General features: G+C 44.3%; 1 protein-coding gene across 3 annotated transcripts in view; it reads left to right on the plus strand.

Moving 5' to 3' along the window:
* LOC143904367 (kin of IRRE-like protein 1) overlaps positions 1-20890 on the plus strand; it is a 360894-nt gene that overhangs the window by 263138 nt on the left and 76866 nt on the right. For all 3 annotated transcript variants that reach the window (XM_077418993.1, XM_077418992.1, XM_077418994.1), the window contains one exon: positions 11535-11746. In XM_077418993.1, coding sequence (XP_077275119.1) covers positions 11535-11746 — 212 coding nt within the window. The remainder of the gene's footprint in view (positions 1-11534; positions 11747-20890) is intronic.

Raw genomic sequence — 20890 nt, forward strand, 5'->3', positions numbered from 1 at the left:
ATTGTGGAACTAATGCTATCGACACGCGTATTTAGACTCGCTTCAACTTCAAAGTGATCTACCGTTCTCTCCGTAGGCTCGATAATTTCAGCCGAAACCTAAAAACGCCAACGGGGTTGCACGAAAGTGCGCGATGCACTCACCGTGGCGCGCTCACGAGTAGTAACCCTAAATATTAACACGGGACTTGTGCGGGCGAATTGCGCCGCATTACCATCGCCACTGTGCGCCTGTACGGCTATTGCCACAGAAATATTGAATTTTGTTATCGAGCCGAAATTATCGGGGCCGGCCTCGCCGCTAAGGACAAGCATTACCGGGGCCATAAAGAGTACTGCTGGGGAACTTTTCAAAGGTCCGGTCGTCGAGAACAGACTGCGCGCACTAGTCGACGATTGTTGCGGATGGATTTCAAGCGAGATGAAAAGCAAGCGAGACACGGGCTTAGACCGCTTAGAGGCCACGTTATGCGTTATACGGGGGGCGCGGCGTTTATGCATTACGCACAATCGTAGAGCCAAAAGAATTTACAGACTCGATGCGACACAGGCACGAAACGCAAACGCTTTCCTTCGAGCGCGACTATTTCGTCGCTACTCGTATAATCCAGCGTATAACGCACTCGTCCCGCGTCCCGCTGAAGGAAAACCTGGGTAATCGCCCGATTATAGAATGGTCACGCGAATGCAAGCGAATGCCGCGATTAAACGTTTTCGTCAAGTATCGCTTCGGCAAGACAAATTCGCGTACTCGCTACAGGCTTAATTTCACACTCGCGCGTGCAAGTGCGCCGGGAAAACGGAACGAGAGCGAGTAGCGAAAATGGTATATCCTTCGAGCGAGTCGGCGAACGTGTGTAATATGAGAAACAATCTCCCGAGAAGATTTCTCGACCGCGGAATTATCGCGCGGGCTCTTATCGAGGCGCGTGTCAAAGGAAAAGACGCGGAGCGATCGCATATTTCTCGAGTATCGTCAGTCCTTCGTCCTTCTCGAGTCTCCTTTGATTCGTCGAGGGTAGAAAGGCGCGTACCGAGTTTACGAACTTTTCCTTGCCCGGGTTTGCTCCAAGATGGGACGATCTTTCACTCGCGAGAGCAGAGGTGGCAACGTGGAAACGTCGACTATATTGACGATAGCGGGTTCGATTTCAGGCTCCGATAAGCCCCTGAAGAAAATCAAGCGACTAATTGTACGGAATGGAATCTCGCACGTCGAAAATACATTTCACGCGTTTGCCGCGAATAACGCGTTATTACCGGAATGAATTGCGGAAACAATTCGCACGTCGGAACGAGCGCGCCGGCAAATCCTATCGCGAGTATTTATGGCGAAAGCCTCATGATTTCATCGCGCGGTAATCGCACCGGAAAACGCGATAACCAAACAAAGTGCATTTTCCGCGTTCGTAATATTGTTTCCATCGCTCAAATTCATCAAAAGTGGTTACAATCGTTAACCTCTCGCTAGTACTGTCAGCGGAAAATAAATTCCACGATGATACGACGCGTAGCAATTCCGCGGAAATTTCGCTCTGTCGTCAAACCGTTGCCATTCAGATACTTTCAAATTGATCGTCAATAATTTAAATCTTTTTCACTTCTCATAACCCAATATATTCCCGTTTGAATATTTTTATTCATAATTCTCTAAACGGCTTCGCAGATAACGAAGGCAAACGGAATTAACGAAAGTGATAAAAATTTCCGCTTGTAAGCTCAGATTATTGCATAACAAACTTGACCACGCTGTGCTTTCTCCCTAGAGAGATTTTGTTGCGCGTTTGTACAGAGCCTATAGAATTGAGTTTAATATTTTGACGAATTAATTATCCTTAGCCTTTCCACGCGCTGTAAAAACAAACGGTCGTGTATTATCTTATCGACATGCCGGCTATTAATAACATTACGCGCATTCATCTCGATACAACAATATTTGCGACGTCGACGCATACGCATATTTCACTATGCATGGGGATGTTATTTATACCAATTTCAAGTCAAAGAGACGCGTTTTCGCTGTGGCCTGTCGCCGCTTTGCGAGAGAGGCAGAAAGTGCTCGGTCCGCAAAAAGTAATATTCGCAATATAGAGTAATCAAGTTTTTTAGCTTTATTTGGCCGGTGCAAAATATAAAAAAATAAAATAAAATAATAAAATAAAATAAAATAAAATAAAATAAAAACGAAAACGAGAAATTATACGAGACGCGGACGTAATTTCCGGTGGTTACATTTAAAATTCAGAGGCGCGTCGTCCTCGTCGAAGTCGCCGCGGATTGTTCTCTCGCGATGTGTCTGCAGCGTAACCGCGTGTTCGTCAGGAGGCACGAGGCACGAGGCACGAGGCGCGTTTCCCCGGGCAGTCGCAGTCGGGACACTCGGGACTCGGGAGTGACGAGGGAGAACGTTGGCGCGCGCTAAACTCGCGTGCCTCACAATCGCCGCTATTCGTGTTATCGCGTCCGCGCCGGCCGTCGTTGGCAAATGCCTCTCGTCGTCGCGCCTCGACCGGGCCTCGGCCTCGGTTTTGCCGAATATTTCCGGTTTCGCGTATATACAATGTACATGCGTAAGCGCGCACGCACCTCGATTCGGCGTGACTCTCGCCGGCGCGGCCGCCCGGCCGGCCGGATTTTAGTAGAAATAACGACGCGTAATCAGACATATCGGGTTCGGGCAGTTGCGGCTGACGCTATCGTGATCGTGACGTACAGTACTACGTACCGCGTCGTACTGCTAAGATCGCCGTATACGTTGGTTGACCCGCGTCATTTTGTTTCGCATTTCCGTCCCTCCTTTCACCGAAACTCCCCTCTTCGCGCGCGATAAATCATTATGGAAATAATGAAAATAGAACGGGTTAATAGAACATTAACCCGTTCGTAAAACGATTTCGTTATTGCTGCCTGCAATTTGAATTATCGCACGGCAGATGGAAGTCAGATTGCACGCGTACAGATTAAATATATGAGTTAATCAATTATAAATTATATGAAGATAAAATGGGACAATATGAGGAAGGAGATATGGGAGTACTTATATTTATCGAAACAAATATTACGAAAAATGTGAGAAAGACATTTAAATTGTTCTTTTATACCTAAAACATTTTTTATATAGATTTGGAAACGGAACTTTTATAATTCTCCGTTGATCCGTGTCTCGGCTGAAACCGCTGAAAGGAGGCGCGGGAAGTACAGCGCGCCATCGTGCTTATTAAAAGTAATGGAGAATTTCTCGAGTTTTCGCACTTACCTTTCTGGAGCTTACGTCACGCGGGATACAAGGCGAAGAATTCCCTGTCCTCCTGTTGAACGAAGCCACCACGTCGTTCTGCAACTCCATCTATAAGGACAGCAGTCAATTAACGTTAATGCACGATAATTTACGCAGAAAAAGGAGGAGGGAAGGGAGAGGGAAATGTCTTACCCCTCGTAAAGAAATTATTTTTGTCGGCTGCGGACCGCTCGCGAGCGCTACCGTTTCGACACCGTTAAACCGTTCAACTTTTTCGGAGCACTGATCCCGCTCGCGTTATCGCGACGTTTGAATCGTCACCGAGTCACGTACCGCGCGCCGCTGCGATTTCGCGCACGATACTTACCAGCCGAGCTTTTCTCGTCCAACTTGAACGCGAGCGATCTCGTCGCTCCCCCCCCCCTTCCCCCTTAACCCGGCCTTCAACCATCCACCATCACCATCCAGTCGATCGGCACCCGACCCGCGCTACACGCTACACGTCGCTCTAAAGTTCTCTCGACAACGGGAGTCCGACTACATCGGCCCTGATGCCCCTGATCTCGAGGAAGCGAGAATTCGGATCTCAAGATCGCGACGAATTCCTTCGTCCGAGTGCCGGAGCGGAGCAGCGGCGCCGGAGTCACGACGTTACCGAACGTCCGTCGCTTTGCGCGAGCCCGCGCGCGCGTATTACTTGACGACGATCCTTGCCCAACGCGTCTTACTCGAGCGCGCAACACTTGGACGATCTCACCGCGATTACCGGCATTACCGTGGCGATTACCATCGCGCGAAACGCGACACAAGACACAAGCACCACGCACCGCCATGAGCCTCGACGCCATGAGAATACCTTCGCGATTCGCGTACGTGACGTTACGTGACGCGCGCTCGACCAATCGCGCGCGGCGTAGCACGAGGGGTAACTGGAGTAGCGCGAGAAGCGCGCTCTAAGTGCTTCGGCTAACGGCTTCGGATTCGGCGTATATCGCGGCCGCGGCCATTCGCATTCGCGGTATTCGCGCGGTCGCCGCCGGTCGCGGACGCGACGTAGCGTCAAGTCGCTCGAGTGGCTCGTGTTTTTCGTGGTTTCGTTTTGCGGTTTGTTCGCGGCTGTGGCAGAACCCGGGACGGCGGACGGTACGTACACACACATTTTATTCGGTTGTTATTTACCCTTCGCGCGGGGACCGCGACGAGTCGTTCTACGCGGCGAATGGCGAGAGGTAACGGTGACTCAGTGACGTGAAAATACATGGAATATGGCGGCTCAACTAACCAACGTCTAAATGTAAGAACCGACCGAAATGATTATCACCCGCGATAAAATGCTTTTCTTCTTTCTGTCTCGCCTCGCCTCGCCTCGCCTCGCCTCGCCTCGCCTCGCCTCATCCAACTCACGCAATTAACTGTTGTCTTTAAATGGCATTATTGCGCAATTGATCGCGTAATGGCTGTATCGAAGAGAGATTGCGTCAAACATGTCGAAGAAATAAAACCGAGATTGATTTCTAGGTTCACGACTCGATACACAGTGCCGTCATTGCGCAATATTAATTCAATTTAGCTCTTACCGCAAAGAAAGAATGTGTCTTGACGTGTGTGATTTCTGTTGCAAACGCAATATACTGTATATTACCGATAAATGATATATTTAGATGCATTTATTTCCATGACTGTACATACACGTAAATCGTAAATCAACTGTTATATTCTCCACCGTATGTTAATAAGTCTCACTATATGTATGATTTACATTTACACGACAGTTTTTTTAAATGCGCGAATTGGATAAAATTATAAATGAATATTTTCTTATTTTAATGTTTTGTATATAGATTTTTTTAAAAACATTATGGTGACTCTTTGTACATTTCTTAAATATAATTTTACTAATACGTTGCAAAGATACCGCACCACGAATAAATTTAAAAAATTCTTGAAAACATTACTAAATAAAGTAACTATTAAAAAAATGCACGAAAATCGGATTAATATTATAAATAAATATATTTTTAAGTATACATATATTTCTTTTTCAGTAGTATTTTATTAATATACCGTAAAGATACCGCGCGAACAAATTTAAATTCTTGAAAGCATTGCTAGATAAATTATTTTTTCCCCAAATTTTTTTTTCTTTTTATTATAACGAAAAAAAATTTATCGAGCCTTCGCGAGAGCTGATGCAAAATATTAAAAATATTGCTTTGAAATTTCAAATTAGTCAAATCGGATTTGAATTATCGTGTGTCTACCGCTTTAAAAGATGATGTTTTGAAAAAAGAGCGTTTAAAGTTGTGGATGTAAATTTTATAATTTTTTATTATTTACTTACAATATATTCAGTTCCATTTTTATGACTTTAATGTAATAAAAATGGAAACTAAATCTTTGATCTTTTAAAATTTTTTAAATTTTATAACTATTAAAACTTAAAACTATTTCGACCATCGTTCGCACCCGTTCGCACTTTCAAAAAATACATACAGCTATATATCTATATTGAACATGGGTTATTGTACATTAGACACGTCATTCTTGTCGATGTTTGTCGAGTTCGTATCATCAACGCAACGTGTCCTATCTATAATATTATTTGTATAAAGACCGCTTTTTAAAAATAAGAAGAGTTACAATGGCGTGAGATACAGACATTTTTTGTCTGAATTTGCGACTGACAATCAGTGATTGTTCGAACTATTGGATAGTAAAGCGTGCTCGAGAGACAGTTTTATTCTTCGAGTGAGGGTTTCACCCTCTGAGGTAACTTTCAATAATAAAACCTACGATTTTGATAGTATCGCGCGATCTCTGTGAGTGCGATAAAAAAACTCACAAGTTCGTTATTCTATCTGTGAGATTGATTTTTTTGCGAATACTTATTTTAAGCCCGCAATTTAACTCGTTAGTTAAATTTTATTTTAAAAGCGTATCGCGTGTTGAAAGTTTTAAAAATATCGTACTAATTATTTTAATGAAAAAAGTATTGTCTCTTAAATAATGAAAAACATTTCATATGCGTCGTATTACGCAAAGTGTAAAAAATAAAAATATTAATATTTTAATGTTCGATAAATAATAAATTTTACAACGTATAGTCGTATGATATGTAACAAGTAAATAATAAATTATACTTACTCTTTAGTTGCTCCGCCGCGCGCCGTCGCCAGATATTTCCCCGAGCCTCCTCCTCCTCTCATGTTTCTCTATTGCTGATTTTTCCGTACCACACGTTTCACACGCGAAAACACATAAACATAATTACACGAACTATGCGATTTGTTAATTACTCGCGGGGCGTTCTTCTGCGCGACAGCGAATAAACTTCGAATGACGGGGCGTTTTGACGTACGAGTGTTACGACTCGAAATCGATCCGTTTCCTAGCCGTGACGGTTTTGTTGATAACCGAAAAATTCAGAAATGGACGTGGCTCGTTTATCCCGCGATACCGCGAGACAGCGCGACGCGAGTTAGCGTGGCTAATAAAACCGTAAATAAAAAATGTTTGGAAATATACAACGCCGACGCCTGCTCCAACATTTATACATCCGTGATATACGTTGAACGAGTAAATCGCGGACGTACCGACGAACGTGTATTAACGTCGACGGAAAAAGAGCGAGAGCGAAAATATATTCTAATCCGACCGTTAGAAAAACACGCGTCATCCGTAAGTATCGCGATGAACGCCCTACTCACCCTTACTACGTCATGTTTCCGAGAAGCCGGCGTAAACAACGGCGCGTCGCATACCATACGAGACAAGACTTTCTTCTACGAACGAGTACATCGACGAAAACGTTCGAAAGTAACGGTAAATTCCCCGAATACTGTATATGCGTCTGTACGCGTATACGTGTTCCTTTATCGCATATGTGCTCTCATATCTCAGATCAATCGTACGTTGCGTGTTTTCGTATCTCGACAAATGGATTATCGCGCATCTACGTTTGTCGCGTTTTGTGATCTGATTAGCGTCGCCACGTAATTATAAATGCGACATTCGTCGCGAGATAAATAGTAATAATTAATAATACATACATAGTAATCAGCTATCGATAGTAGAACGCTTAATATATCCTTATAGCTATATAAACGTAACGTACTAAAATATTTATTCCCGAGAATAATGATAAACGTCTCCTACAAACGCAAAATAATTTTTGCGCGATATCCTCGAAATATAAATACCGTATTATAAACTTTTTTTTACGCAATTAAGTCTGCTAAAATGGATTTCCACATTTGCTATTACAAAAAAAACAACGTAAATCGTTTTCGCATTTTATTTGATCGTCGTTGATATTTTTGATGTGACGTTTGGTATACGTGGCATTCTTCATCGCGATAATCTCTACGATCGTGCGTTATCCTCGAAGCGTCGAAGAACCGTACATCAACGTTTCTCGAAAAGACAGCGCAAACCTTTTTACTTTGCAAAACAAATTTATATCACACCACGGGCACGGGTGTTCGCTCTCATTTCGGGGAGCTTACAACGACACGAGCCGGGAACGAATCGAAGGTGCATTAACGCGGGGCGGAAATCTGCAACGGAAAGTTCAAGGTTCTAGGGGAGTACTTCGGCATAGATAAAAGCACGTCGAGACAGAATGACGGACGGAGTTTGATGGCGAAATGGTTCGCGCACGTTTTCTGCGGGAAGCTGACAATAAGTCAGACGTAAGACTACTTTGACAGATTTATCAAAACGGCGCAATATACACGCGTCCAGGTACAAACGTATAAACAAGGTTCTCGTGAATATTGCAGCTGTTTCGTACTATGTTAATGTAACGGCCTCAACGATTTGATAAAGACGAATATAAAAGCACCGAGCCAATTTTAGATAATTTCACCGGTTGATCGCGATACGCCGGCCGTGAATACGATTTTCGTAGAAACGCGGGGAATTAACATAGAGCTATAGGGGAAAAAGAGTTAAGGAAGAAAAAGAATTTTATTGCGCGTACCCGTAAAACGGGTGCCATGCATTTATTCTCTTGCTATTTACCCTTTGCCCCAAGGGCCGGCGTGTTATTTTCGTTATAAAAGACCGACCGCGAACGTGAGGGAAGCTGGAAGGTGGAAGGTGGAAGGAGGGGAAGAGAAAAGGAAGGAGAAGGGAGAGAGAGAATGAAGGAAGAACGTGTGCAAAGGAAGAAGAAGGGTAGATGGGCAGGAATCGCGTACGTATACGAGGAGAACGTGCGCGGGTAATAGTGGAGAGAAATATTAAAAAGCACTCAGCCGCTCTCGAAATTCATGTAATCTAGAAAACTGTAAAAGAGGGTCGTCCCGACGACTTTATCCCGTGGGCGCGCCACGGTAAACAACGCGCGAGACGCGACGAGAATTATTGTGCTACCTTCTCCCCTCCTGCTCCTCTCCCACGTGTCACGAGGGCTGGAGGGGAGGGGGGTGGTAAAGACACCGGAGGATGGGTTAAAGACACGTCGCAAACGTAATGTGCCAATAAATATTTAGACGTATAATTTTCTTGTATATATCTTCTACGCTGTGCAAAAGCGGCGAGCCGTACGTTCGTTTCGTCGCTATTTACCCTTTGCTCGCCAGGCATTTATCATTTTTACGAAAGTATATCGTTAGCGGAGTGGCGCATGGGGGACGCGCGAGGGAGAAGGAAAAAAGAAAGGTCGTGCACGAGACCGTGGGATTAGGGCGGAATATTGAAAATAAATTTAACTCTACCCCGAAATTATTCGACCTAAATATGAAACGACCGCATTTCCACGTATGCGCGACCGCAGAAAGCCAGTTTAAACGGACGATCTTTCTTCTCTTTTTTCGTTCGATACCGCATCGCGAATAAAATCTCGTAGCGTTTAAAAAAAAGAAGATCGAACATCGTTCGCGAGCTCTCGGTACTCACAGTACTCACAGTACTTACTGCGCGGCTGTTTATTTTAGCCGTCTATTTTTAAGGCAGTGGTTCTTTTCATTTTGACGTTTTTCGGATTATCAAAATGCTGTCGCTACGCGGAAAGTACTTATTTTTTTGTCTTCGATCGAAACATCGAAAATTACGTCGATATCGAGACGCGTCCGCGCTCTGAATTTTTTAAAAATCCACTGCAACGACTTGTACGTCTCGAGGGGACATGTACCTCTAGTTCAGTACCACTGGTTTAAAAAGTATATGTATCATTCCCGAGAAGATAATACGCGAAGCGGAACGCAACCGTACGGGAAGCGAGAGGAAATACAGTGAGGGTGGAGAACGCGAGTTTGAAGGGAAAGGTCGTGAACGAGGCAGGCGAGAGTCGAGCGAAATATTGGAAAGCCGGCTGCGCGGCAAGATAAAACGTTTCATAAAACAGACATCGATTCCGTATTACCCGGCGCCCACGTCGGTCGCCGCGTCGACGTGAATCGCGAGAGTCTTCGCCGAAGAGTGCTCCTCGAGAACGCCTGCCGAAGGATAAGGGAACGGTCCCGCCTGCGCATAAAGGGAAGACGAAAGATACGCATTTCCTTATTGCATCTCTGGGCCGCGTATCCTCCATTCTTCCGCTTTCGTCTCCGTCACTTCTTATTCTATTGCCTCCACTTCTCGGTCGCGCCGCGTCGCGTCGCGCGTCTCCCGCGTCCCTCTATTTTTCTAAACTTATACACGATACAAACACGCACTCGGTTCGTGCGCTCCCACATTTAGGATCGTATTATTCGCAAGGAAATGTCCTTTTATTAAATATAATTACGACGTCCCCGAATGTGTTGTTCGTTCGGACAAAGTAGTTTTACGACGATACGGATAGCAGTATTCTCTGCTAAATTGTGTATATGTGTGTGTGTGTGTGAAATTAATAATAATAATAACTTTCCTTCCGCACTGATCGCAACGTTCGTAACGTATATCGCCACTTTTGTTAATAAAATACGTAATTTTACCAGCAGGAAGCTTTTGACATTATATTTATACGTCAAACGAGATCCGATATTCCGCCACCGGGAACGTTTACGTTCCCATTAACATATAGTTACTATATTACACGTGCATATAATTGCAGTTAATGTCAAACGGGAATCGCTGAACGCGCACTCGTAAAATCTCATTTCAGAATTATTGCGAATACAAAACGGCAAAAATCAACTGCGAATATTTCTCTTTATATTCCCTCCCATGCAGTTTCATCTCATTTTCATTTGCTTTCTTTGATTTCCATTATATCGCAAATTTATTTTGCGCACTATGTTGCTGTCATTATACTCCCTTCGCGAATCTTATTCTTATCGTCTTTATGTTCAATTTAAAAAGTTTTGCCGAGAGAGAAAGAGACATCGACTATCGAAACTTATTAATCAATCGCTCGTGTCGCGTCGCGGCGTCTCTCACGTTCGCAAAATGCTTGCCTATATATATAGATATATAATATATATATATATTTTGCACGAGTATTAAACCGTAATATAACGTAAATGCCGTAGATTATACCCCGAGCGGCGCGGTGTGATTATATTTTCCAATTATCCATTGTAATCAGCCGACGCCGTTCGATTTGATTCGATTCAATTCAATCGCGCGTATCGGTCCTTTTTCTTCAGCTAGTCTAGTATCTACGCGATATCGATGAAATGAGCGGTGTTCGTTCAAAATATCGGATAACACGGTTGCGATTTAATTGCGTTATCGCCGGCTACCTGCACGCCGCGCTCCATTCTCTGCACCGCGCACGATAATTATACCATCGATTTGAAATACGTATATTGGGCTCGTAAGCGGGTAATACTTCGATATATACTATCACGGTTCGCTGGGACGGTCAATGAATCGCAATGCATATTTTTTCTCCAGCGCCTCTTTCAACTCCGCGCTGCGCGATCTCCATTGTCTGCCGTCGCTCGGTAGAATCTCCTTGCGTGAGGTTGGAATTTTATTGGTCGGAACGTGTGCGATCGTTTTCTATGTATCGGAATACCACCGATCGTGCCCTGAATTATCGAAACCTCTGGTAATTGTCTTACACGCGCGCGAAAGAAAAAGAACGTCGAGTGTACACGGGCGCTATATTGGACTTAAAGAATAGAACACAAACGAAGGAAAATTAGACAAACTTTGTAAATTGAACAGGATCGCGCTAGTATATATAAGAAAGATAACGTCGTTAAGTTGTAAACGTACATGTAAATCTAAAGTATAGATATAATAAAATAATCCTAATGTGAGACGTTGCTAAGAGAAAAATCGTTTGTTTTGTATATGGAACATTTTGCATATTCTAGAATTAAGTTTTAAAGTTTTCAAAACATATTTTTTTCTTGTTACAGAGTTGACGCGCGAGAGAAGCCAGTGACGAAAGCGCAACACTCGTCAGACTCTGGGGTTTTCGGTCCACGCGCCTTTTTTCGAACGTCCTTTCCGAGCCCGGCGGTTCTGGTGATCGACGATATAAAGCGACACGACGCGGCAACCTACAGATGTAGAGTGGATTTCCGGAAGGGCCAGACGCGCAGCTTCCGGTATAACTTGACCGTGATCGGTGAGTCTGAGTACCGACCTCTAGAAGAATTTAATCCATCGCATACTCTGAATATAGCGATTAACAATTTTTTTATAAACGTTGCTACAAGCGATATGCGTTATTAAATTTAAAAAGTCAGAGGAAGAGTAAATTATAAATCTATAATTTTTTATAAATTTACTTTAATCAATCAGTTTTATAGGACGTTATTTTCCATTTTTATTTTTAAATTGTCATCACTCTGTATGACTCCCAATATTTTTAAATGCCGTGCGTTCGTCAAACTTTTAATTTTAAATATATGCACGATAAAAACAAATATATCCGATTGAAAGTTTTTTTTAATCGGACACATGAGCATATTTGTTTCATTTCAAATTTAGGTATAAGATAACAGAGATAAATATAAACTCTTTAAATAACATTACGGAATATAATAACTTTAAATATGATATCTGGTATAACGTATGCCATCGTATCGATCATAATAAATAATTCGGCGCGCAATAGTAATAGTCGCAGCAACGACATTTACACGAAAAGCAAACCGTCGCTCCCCTTTCAATCAAAGGAAGATCGTAGCAAACTACGTTACCACGACTTTAAAGAGGAGCCTTAAGGTGCAGTGTACGCTCTCGCGGACATTGGAAAAGCGAGAACCGGGGAAAGAGAGAACGAGCGGTTACCGTTCGCTCGGGAAGTCGATCAAGCTCAACACGCACGTCGCGTCGCACCGCGCCACCGCTGCCGCTGCCGCTGCTGTTGCCGCCGTGAAGAAACGATTCGTGGCGATCAGATCGAACATGAAGGGTATAGGTGTACTATAGATCGCTATTTCGCGAGGGCACGGCACCGATCGATCTCTCGCTGCAGTCGCGAAACTTGCGACCGGAGTCCGCGTTACTTTCTATGCGCGCCACTTATTCGAGCACACACTCACTCGGGTACGACCGTTTTATCACCGCGTGCCGCCTTTCGCAGAACCCGACGCCGACGTCGAAGGGACATATAAACGTCCGATCAAGCAAATGCCGCGATCACTGAAAAATGCACGAACCAATCGCGGTCACGATTTCCTCCTGCACGCCTACGGTTTTTCCGACGCGTGACGCGCATGATCCAAGTTTTCCCGATTCGTATCTGAGCGCATCGTTTCGAGCAGAAGCTCGCAAGTTCGGTCACGACGACGCTCGATTCTTATACAAGTATAACATTCTCTGCATATGTATTCTATAACGAAGACAGCGAGCCCTAACTGCGCGACCGACATCCACGAAGACGTTCGCGATCACCATTACCGCGCGGTGATTTTGCTTCTGCTTACTTTCTCTCACGATTTGGAATAATCGCCGGGTATCACGCTGCGCTTTCTTTACCTGTGGATACACGCGGTGCAACGATAACGTCGTGTGGGTCGCGCATAAAGTCCACATCGTACGAAGGTGTAACTTTCATGGAAGCCCCAGTTGGAGCAGTCGGTAGCGAAGTACGTTCGAATCTCGGGATATCCCGTATAGCTCGCGGCAGGAATATAACCTGGGAAATTCTACTCCCGATCCTTCCGATACCGGAATCCATCTTTGGCGCCTCTCTTCGCCGCTGCTATCGACTGGAACGGAATAGTGAAAGGGCGAGAGGGTGCGAGAGAAAGAGAGAGGTAAAGAGAGAGAGAGAGAGAGAGAGAGATTCGAACGACATGGAAAGGGATAAGGATAGTGAGAATGTAAGTCGTCGCAGTGCAGATTCCCAGAAGACCCGACGACCAGCATGAAATTCTCCGGCTGATCCCTCAGGCGATCTAACCCTTTCTAGTAATAGCCGAGCGCGCGTAGTGTTTCTGAAATGTTCGACTTGGAACACCCCGCGTCGAATATCCATATAAGACCCGCAAATACAGGGTATCCGAGAGTAAATGGATAATGCTTTTATTGACATATTTCTTCTCGAGATTGAGATCCATTTTTCCATTACGAAAACATCATGAGAACTTGCAATCTACCGCGTCTCTCAAGGTTTCAACTCCATGTACGTTATTTTTAATTGAATCTTTCTTACGTTAAAATTCCTTACAAATCACATCGCGCCACGTAAGAAGAGTACAAAAGCCCTTTTTTTATACCCATTTTGTACCTCGTTTGATGGTAGTTTAACATTGAAGCGTTTTTTCCTTGTGCAATTGTGCTCGCACGTGGTTTCGAGCTCTAATTAAGCTGCATCGATATTTTTCGTCGAGAGAACTGATCGCGGAAGCGACACGCGTTGAGAGGCCACGCCATTTTCCACCTCCTTACTCCTGCTTTGCCAACCACGCTCGCCTGCACGTACCCTCAAAATGTTTCCCTGGAATCTGCCTCGCAAGGACTCCGTCCAATTCGAACGTACTCGCGGTATTCCAAAAAGTAACGAACGATATTGGCCTCCGCGGGTGCGGTATCAAACCTCACAGAGGACAAGGTATTTTCATCAGAGAAGATTGGTTCCCGAGAGTTTCTAGATTGCGTCTCTCTCTCTCTCTTTCTCTCTCTTTCCCCCCTCTCTCTTCCTCCATCTTTCTCCCTCTCCCGCCCTCCCTCCCTTCCCCCTCCCTCCTCTCCCTTTCTACCTTCCTCTTTCTATCTATCTCTACCTGTCTCTCTCCGATTTTCCTGGGCTTTTCCGCGATAACCGGTCCTATACCAGCGATGCAATGTCCAAGCGCGTCTCTTCCGCTTTATCTCTTTTCCCTTACTCGCATATTGCGGTGCGGTGCCGATACGCCGCGCCGGGAAGAATACGTAATCTAAGCTCTTCGACGTTTAAGTTTGCACGAATGTGGCCGCCGTTGGGCGAATCCCGACATACCGTGTAACTTTTGTTATTTTCCACGACGTACTCCGTCCGTCTCTTTAAATTTCTCGAGACATGAGAAACACTTTAAGATTCTTACCGCGCTTTTTGCTGTGCTTTTGGAATACATATACGAAATTTAACAGTCATATATTATTTACACAGCTGTTGTCGCAATATTCTTGTATTCGAGTTGTAATGTATTACAAGTTAAGAAAGTTTGCTGAATATATAAACTGCCAGTTATTTTTGCATTATATGCGGAGTTAAAATTTTGAAAACGTAACAAACAGACGATTAAATATATACGCGAGATATGTCTTTTAATATTTCAACAAGTCGATTCAATATTTCGAATGTATGTACGAGCGAGACACATAAATCATCAAAGAAACAAATATCAATTTTGCGATACGTATGCAAAATACATTGCACGAGGGCTTCTCCTTATGCTAGGGATGTTGTAGATTGCACAAGGTACGTGTACACGTGATGGACTACACGCGTATATGTTCTTGCGAACACGACTATGATATATATTAACACACACAAGCGCGAGACATCGCGCGTGAGGCGCACCGTCTTATAGATTAAGCTAATGCGTCAGTATTCGCGCGGTATTGTTACGCTATCGTGTTACAACGCGCGCTGTGTTGCAGTATATATAGGCGCAATATTATTATCCACCGTAATCGTGTAAATGTATTACGCGCCGGCGCGTGGCGCAATAGTTAGCGTTCGTTATACTTACGTGAGTTTCGCGAGCAACTCCCCCCCCCCTCTGTTCGAAATGCGTGTCGTTACTCCTGCCAGTTTCGCGAAACACGGAAACGCAGTTTCACCACCGAAATACTGACAAGAAAAGTTGCACAACGTATTCCTCAATGCGAACCTCAGAAAAGAACATCCGAATCCGAAACGTTTCTCCTATCACGTTTCTTTCTTTTTTTTTTCACGTATCGCATCTTTGAATCGCCGCGCGCGCTCTTATATACGTAATTATCTGCAGCACTCTTTCATCCCTGTAAGAAGATAGAGACGAGCGAGTACTTTCTGAAGCTAGGCGTGCCTCGAAGGCGGGCGTCGCCGTCGCATCGCGTCGCGTCGCGTCGCGTCTGTGAAAAGAAGGATAGCGCAGATTAGAGAGGAGCGAATTAGAATTTCAGAAATCCACGCGAACTTTCCGCGTTAGCTCGAGCCAAACTCTCACGGTGAATGGGGTGCGAATTAAGGAGGAAGAACGCGAATGGACGTGGGTGGACAAACCTCGTCGTTAAGTCTTCCCTTAATTAACCTAACCTTTTCTCTCTCGTCCCCCCCCCTCCTTCTCTTTCTCGTAACTCCGTTTCCTGCCGTCCTTCTCTGCTCCGTTTCTCCGCTTTAGCCTTCCCGTTGCATTAACGTCGGAGGAAAATCTTGGTCTACGTTTCCTCGCGAGGAAAAAGGCGCCCCGCTAGATCGATGCTCTCGCTTCGCAGTTGAAATAATATCGGGAGATACTCGAGAACTTGGATAATGCAAGTCGAACGTAAGCTCGAAATAATATAAAGCGTCTTTGTCAAGCTGTCGGGAGGCGGCTAAGCGGCGCGTCTCCTCGGAATACGTTGAGACAAGCGAAAGCGGATTATCGAACGGAGTTGGTCGTGGAAGGACGTGGGATTTGTGTTTTTCCTCGAGAATTTAATCCCCCGTCTAAACAAAATGCCTCTCCTCCCGCGGCATTAATATACGCTTTGATATAGCTTTTGATCGATCGCATAATAGTGTTTGCGACATTGATTTCGTTTATTCGGATAAATACATCGCACGGTATAATCGAATCTTTTCATATTGCGTGATTACATCTCATTGTGTACTGCAAAATGTAAACGTAAATAATTATTACGCAATATAAAGAAATTTTTTTACGCCAAATCTATCTAAGTCGTGCATGTATCTTGAATTGCAATTCGCATCGCAAAAAAGTACAATGCTTGTCGAGGGATACTTCTGATGAAGCCTCCACTCAAAAATCCGTGAAACTGTAATAAGCTGTTGCAGAAAAAAAGTGTTGCGCGACGTGGCATGTCGGCTCTCTTGTCCATGGGACAAAGGAAATCAAGACGTAAACGCGCGCGCACTGCGATATTTGGCGTGCACGCGCGCAAAAGTGGGCAAAGTTGATAATCAGATTCAAGGGACAAACGCCAGGGACAGGCGCCATCCTCGAAGGTACAAATAATGCGAAATACTTTGACGCGCTCGTGACGTACGCAGATCGGCGAAAAATTCATCTTTGCCCCTTCGACCAAAGGGGCTGCCTTTGCAAAGCGCCGTAGCGCCGTAGCGCCGAGCAGAAATTAGTTCCACCCTTTTAAGCCAGCGCACATGACTGCGTGCGCTTGCAGACATACACATACACTCATATGCACGCGATGAACAATGAGGGAGTTTGTATCGAGGTCGGCAACCCTTTTTCCAGCGGGCGTATGGTATACGGTTATATTCTATGCGTCGACTAATGGGGTATAAGTGAGCCGCTGCGTGTGAGAGGTGCAAAGGAGGAGAAGAGTAGAAAAAAGTAGCCTGTGCTATTCGCGGTCGTATAGCACCACATAATCGAGCTCCTTTGTGGCAGGGCTACGTAACCATCCCCGGCCTTCCCGTCAGGGTTTCGTTCCCGTACTTGCCGTGCAAATTAAATCGCAAGTCTATCGTTCCACCCTCTATTCGACCTTTCTCGTCTAGCGAGCTAATACACCTTATACTGATATCCTATTAATTGGACTCACTGTTCCTTCAGCGAGTCGACAGTTTTCGGTTAATTCGGTCGCTTCATCCTGTGTCACATTATGATAATCGCGGAATAAACACAATCAATGTGAATAATCAACGTAAACGGTTATTCTATGGTATACTGAATATTTCGCGGAACTCATTTCCTGCGATGTATACGTATCTGCGTAGATGTAAACTGTAAATACAAAACATCCGCGCGAGCGAGACTTGGGACGGTCGGGCAGCCGCTGTGCCGTTGCATCATCGTGTTTGCGATTAGTTTCTACGATTATTAAAATTATCGCGATTATTATAGATCGCGACTTCAATTAGGACAATGCGGACAACTCGCGTTGAACGGATCTCGTTATGAAGCAAGTATTTCACGTTTTTCCAATGTAAATGCATCGTGTGCGATTAATAGCATCGGCAGTATATATGGAAACGTTCGGCAAAAGTCACGATTTTTTAATATTTTTATTATGTTAATATACTAGTATAAACGTGATAAAAGGTTACACGTGGAGATGAATTAGGCTGTTAATTACACATGACTGAAATTTATGTGTCAGGTACTTATGACAGTCAGTGGCAGTCAATTTGTTAATATTTACAACAATTTTTCAACTATTTTTAGAACTCTGTTTTGTGCCATTTCTTTAAATGTTATTATAGATATATCATCTAACCTCCCGTTTTACAAATTTGCTTGTGACACACGTGTACGCGAATGATGTATGAAGTTCTTCAGACATTAACCGACGTTTCATATTTACGAGAGCATAAAATACCACGGTACGCCCGGCAACATTGAGATTTCTGTTCTTGTCGCTGCAACAGCGCACGAATCGTATAAGCCTCGCGATCTCCCACAAAGTACCCACCCTCTGCGATAACAAATCGACCGCGATATTTCACTTGATAATAAGTAGCAAACTGACCGCAGCCAGGAGGGATTCATTCTCGTGGGTGGGGAAGAACTCGCGGAATGCCGGAATGCACCGCGCCGGTGAGGAAAGCGAGTGTCGGGACCGAGGGATAAAAAGGGGGTAAAGAGCGAGAAGAAGAGAGAGAGAGAGAAAGGGAGATTGGCAAACGGGATTCGAGATCGGAAAAACGGTCCGCGAAGTCGCATGAATTTATGGGAGACATAAATCCAAGTTGCTGGCTCGCGCGCACCTGCACGATTTTCGGAAGAGCCTTTGCGGACGTCGGCCTCTCCGGACGCGGACGGTTCGCGCCATCCACAGCCCTTCCCGATAGAATTGGAAAAGACGATTCTCCTCCGTCCATTGATGAGATCGACGATCGTCACGCGTGAAATGTATAAACGGCGCATATAACACGTCGTAATCTTGAAAAGGTCGACGACGCGGATGTATCGGAGACGTGGGAAAGCACGTTCGACTCAGGACGAGTTGACATAAAGTTTCTAGGGATTCCAATCCGTCGTGAAGGGACGCCGTTCGCGAAAGGAATATTTTTAACGAACTTTCCGATGTGCAGTGCGAACCGAGTTATTTTTCATTAAAATAGACGATGTAGAGAAAATAACGTCGGTCGCGCGCACCCCCCACATCGCCATTTTGTCGACTGCACGTCGAGAATTTAATACGGCAAAATGAACCAGGCGCCCAGAATGAAATCTAGAAGACCGACGATCTTTCATTAAAACGCGACTTTCGCGTGTTGCGACAAAACACAGCCCGCGTGTACGCGCGCCAGCACGTAATGGAAAGTGATTGATGATCCTTTATTAAAGCATCTTGCGGCCGTAACGTCCCGAAGTATTTTACCACGGTGAGAAGACACTGTTTCTCGAACGAAGAAGAAACGCGGGCGAAATAGACGATTAATTTAAATATGGTAATCGAATTTATCGCAAACAGTTTTATACATTGCCAATGATGCAATAGAATCTGTTAATCATAAAATTATTCTCTCACGATAAATTAGTAGGTAATACCGATCGGATGAACGTGCGAGAAAATAATCCGTCAAATAGCCTGCCAATAATTATCCACGATCAGATTTCTTTCATTGCAATTGCACGCGGTACGATTGGTCTCATTATTTAACCTTACCGTGCGTTTATTTGCTGTATATGCACAACGTTAAATTCTAATAAGCCTGCTCCTGTATACGTTTCAATACATACATATAAATATGTTGATCTTTTTTTTCTATTTTTCAATATATGTTTAAAACTTAACAGGTTATTTTTTTCGTTGAAAAATTATTAAGATCAATGTCTATCAAATATGAAATACATTTGCATATTGTGACGTATTATTTAAAAAAAAAACAATAAAAGAGCAATTGTGTTTCTTGAAAAGTGTCTTCATAATTACGAGATATCTCCGTGCGTTTGTGTCGGTGTGGCTACACTTATTTTTCATATATCATTATATATTCACCATTTTGAGGCGTCGTCACACAATTGAGTAAATCGAAATTCGCGCGGCACTCTAAGACGAAAAGATGAAAACTGCTATAATCGGACACAATAGCTGCGAGATTAAAGTCGCGTTAAACAGCTGGTTGTAAAACTGATCTGTCGACTATTTTGTCTCGTTCTCATCCAACGCTTTTACTGAGCATCCTCCGCGGTCTTGGTTTCGGCTTACTGAACTATGTGTGTAGCAATGACAACAGGCTCTCTTTCTCTCTCTCTCTCTCTTCCCCCCCCTCTCATCACCCTTTCTTATCGGCTTGAAATCCGCAAGTGCGAGCGTACCTATATACATATATATACGGGCGAGCGAACGTTGTCACCCACGGCGTGATAAACTGCCGCGCGCTAACTACGCGAATTATTCCAAGTAGATGCCGGTGCTATGCGCAGTACTTGCTGAAGAAGTTTCGCCCGCACATCTCTCCGGGCTCTCGAGCCCTCGGCGTATAACGCGCGGCCGGAACAAACGGGGAGTGCGGACGTGTGGCTCTACAACGTGGGGGAAAACGCGAGGGTGGTAGTGTGGTGCGGGCATTCCTCGCACCCCTCCTGGCACTACGATCTCGCGCGGGTTAACCAAAAACGGCTCGGTAATCGCGTTAGTTGCCAGAGGTATCCGAACATCTCGACTAATATCGCCGCCGCGCCGCCCGAATTACGTCATCGTTTGTGGCTGATTCGAACTATCGAGGTCACCTCCTCGAAGTGCTAGAGAAACGGCGAGGTTGTGTGTCGCTCAAAGAGACGTTCTCGTTCTCTCGCGGCCGATTGCTCAGTTTATAATCCACCACTCGTTCCGCGCGTTGGCGTATGCGTGTTTGCGTGAGAGTTTATTAAACAAATAAAAGGATAGTCATTTAATCCGCTTAATTATTAAATAACGATGAAGCGTATACATGCGGAGGGGAAACTCGCTCGTATGTATTTTAATGGAAAATAATGTAACCGTTGCAAATATAAAATTCGAAATATTTAGTACACGTTGTATATCTATTACGTGCAATGTTGATTTAGAATAAGATTTTAAATAAGATTTGTTATGGCCAAACTCATGGTTTTTTCCTCATGTAAAAAAGATATAAGATATATTTAAATTATTTGCACGTATAAAAAAAAATAAGAAA

This window comes from Temnothorax americanus, unplaced genomic scaffold (genome assembly GCF_048541705.1).
Source record: "Temnothorax americanus isolate GAGA-0224 unplaced genomic scaffold, ASM4854170v1 Scaffold51, whole genome shotgun sequence".
Lineage (NCBI taxonomy): Eukaryota > Metazoa > Arthropoda > Insecta > Hymenoptera > Formicidae > Temnothorax > Temnothorax americanus.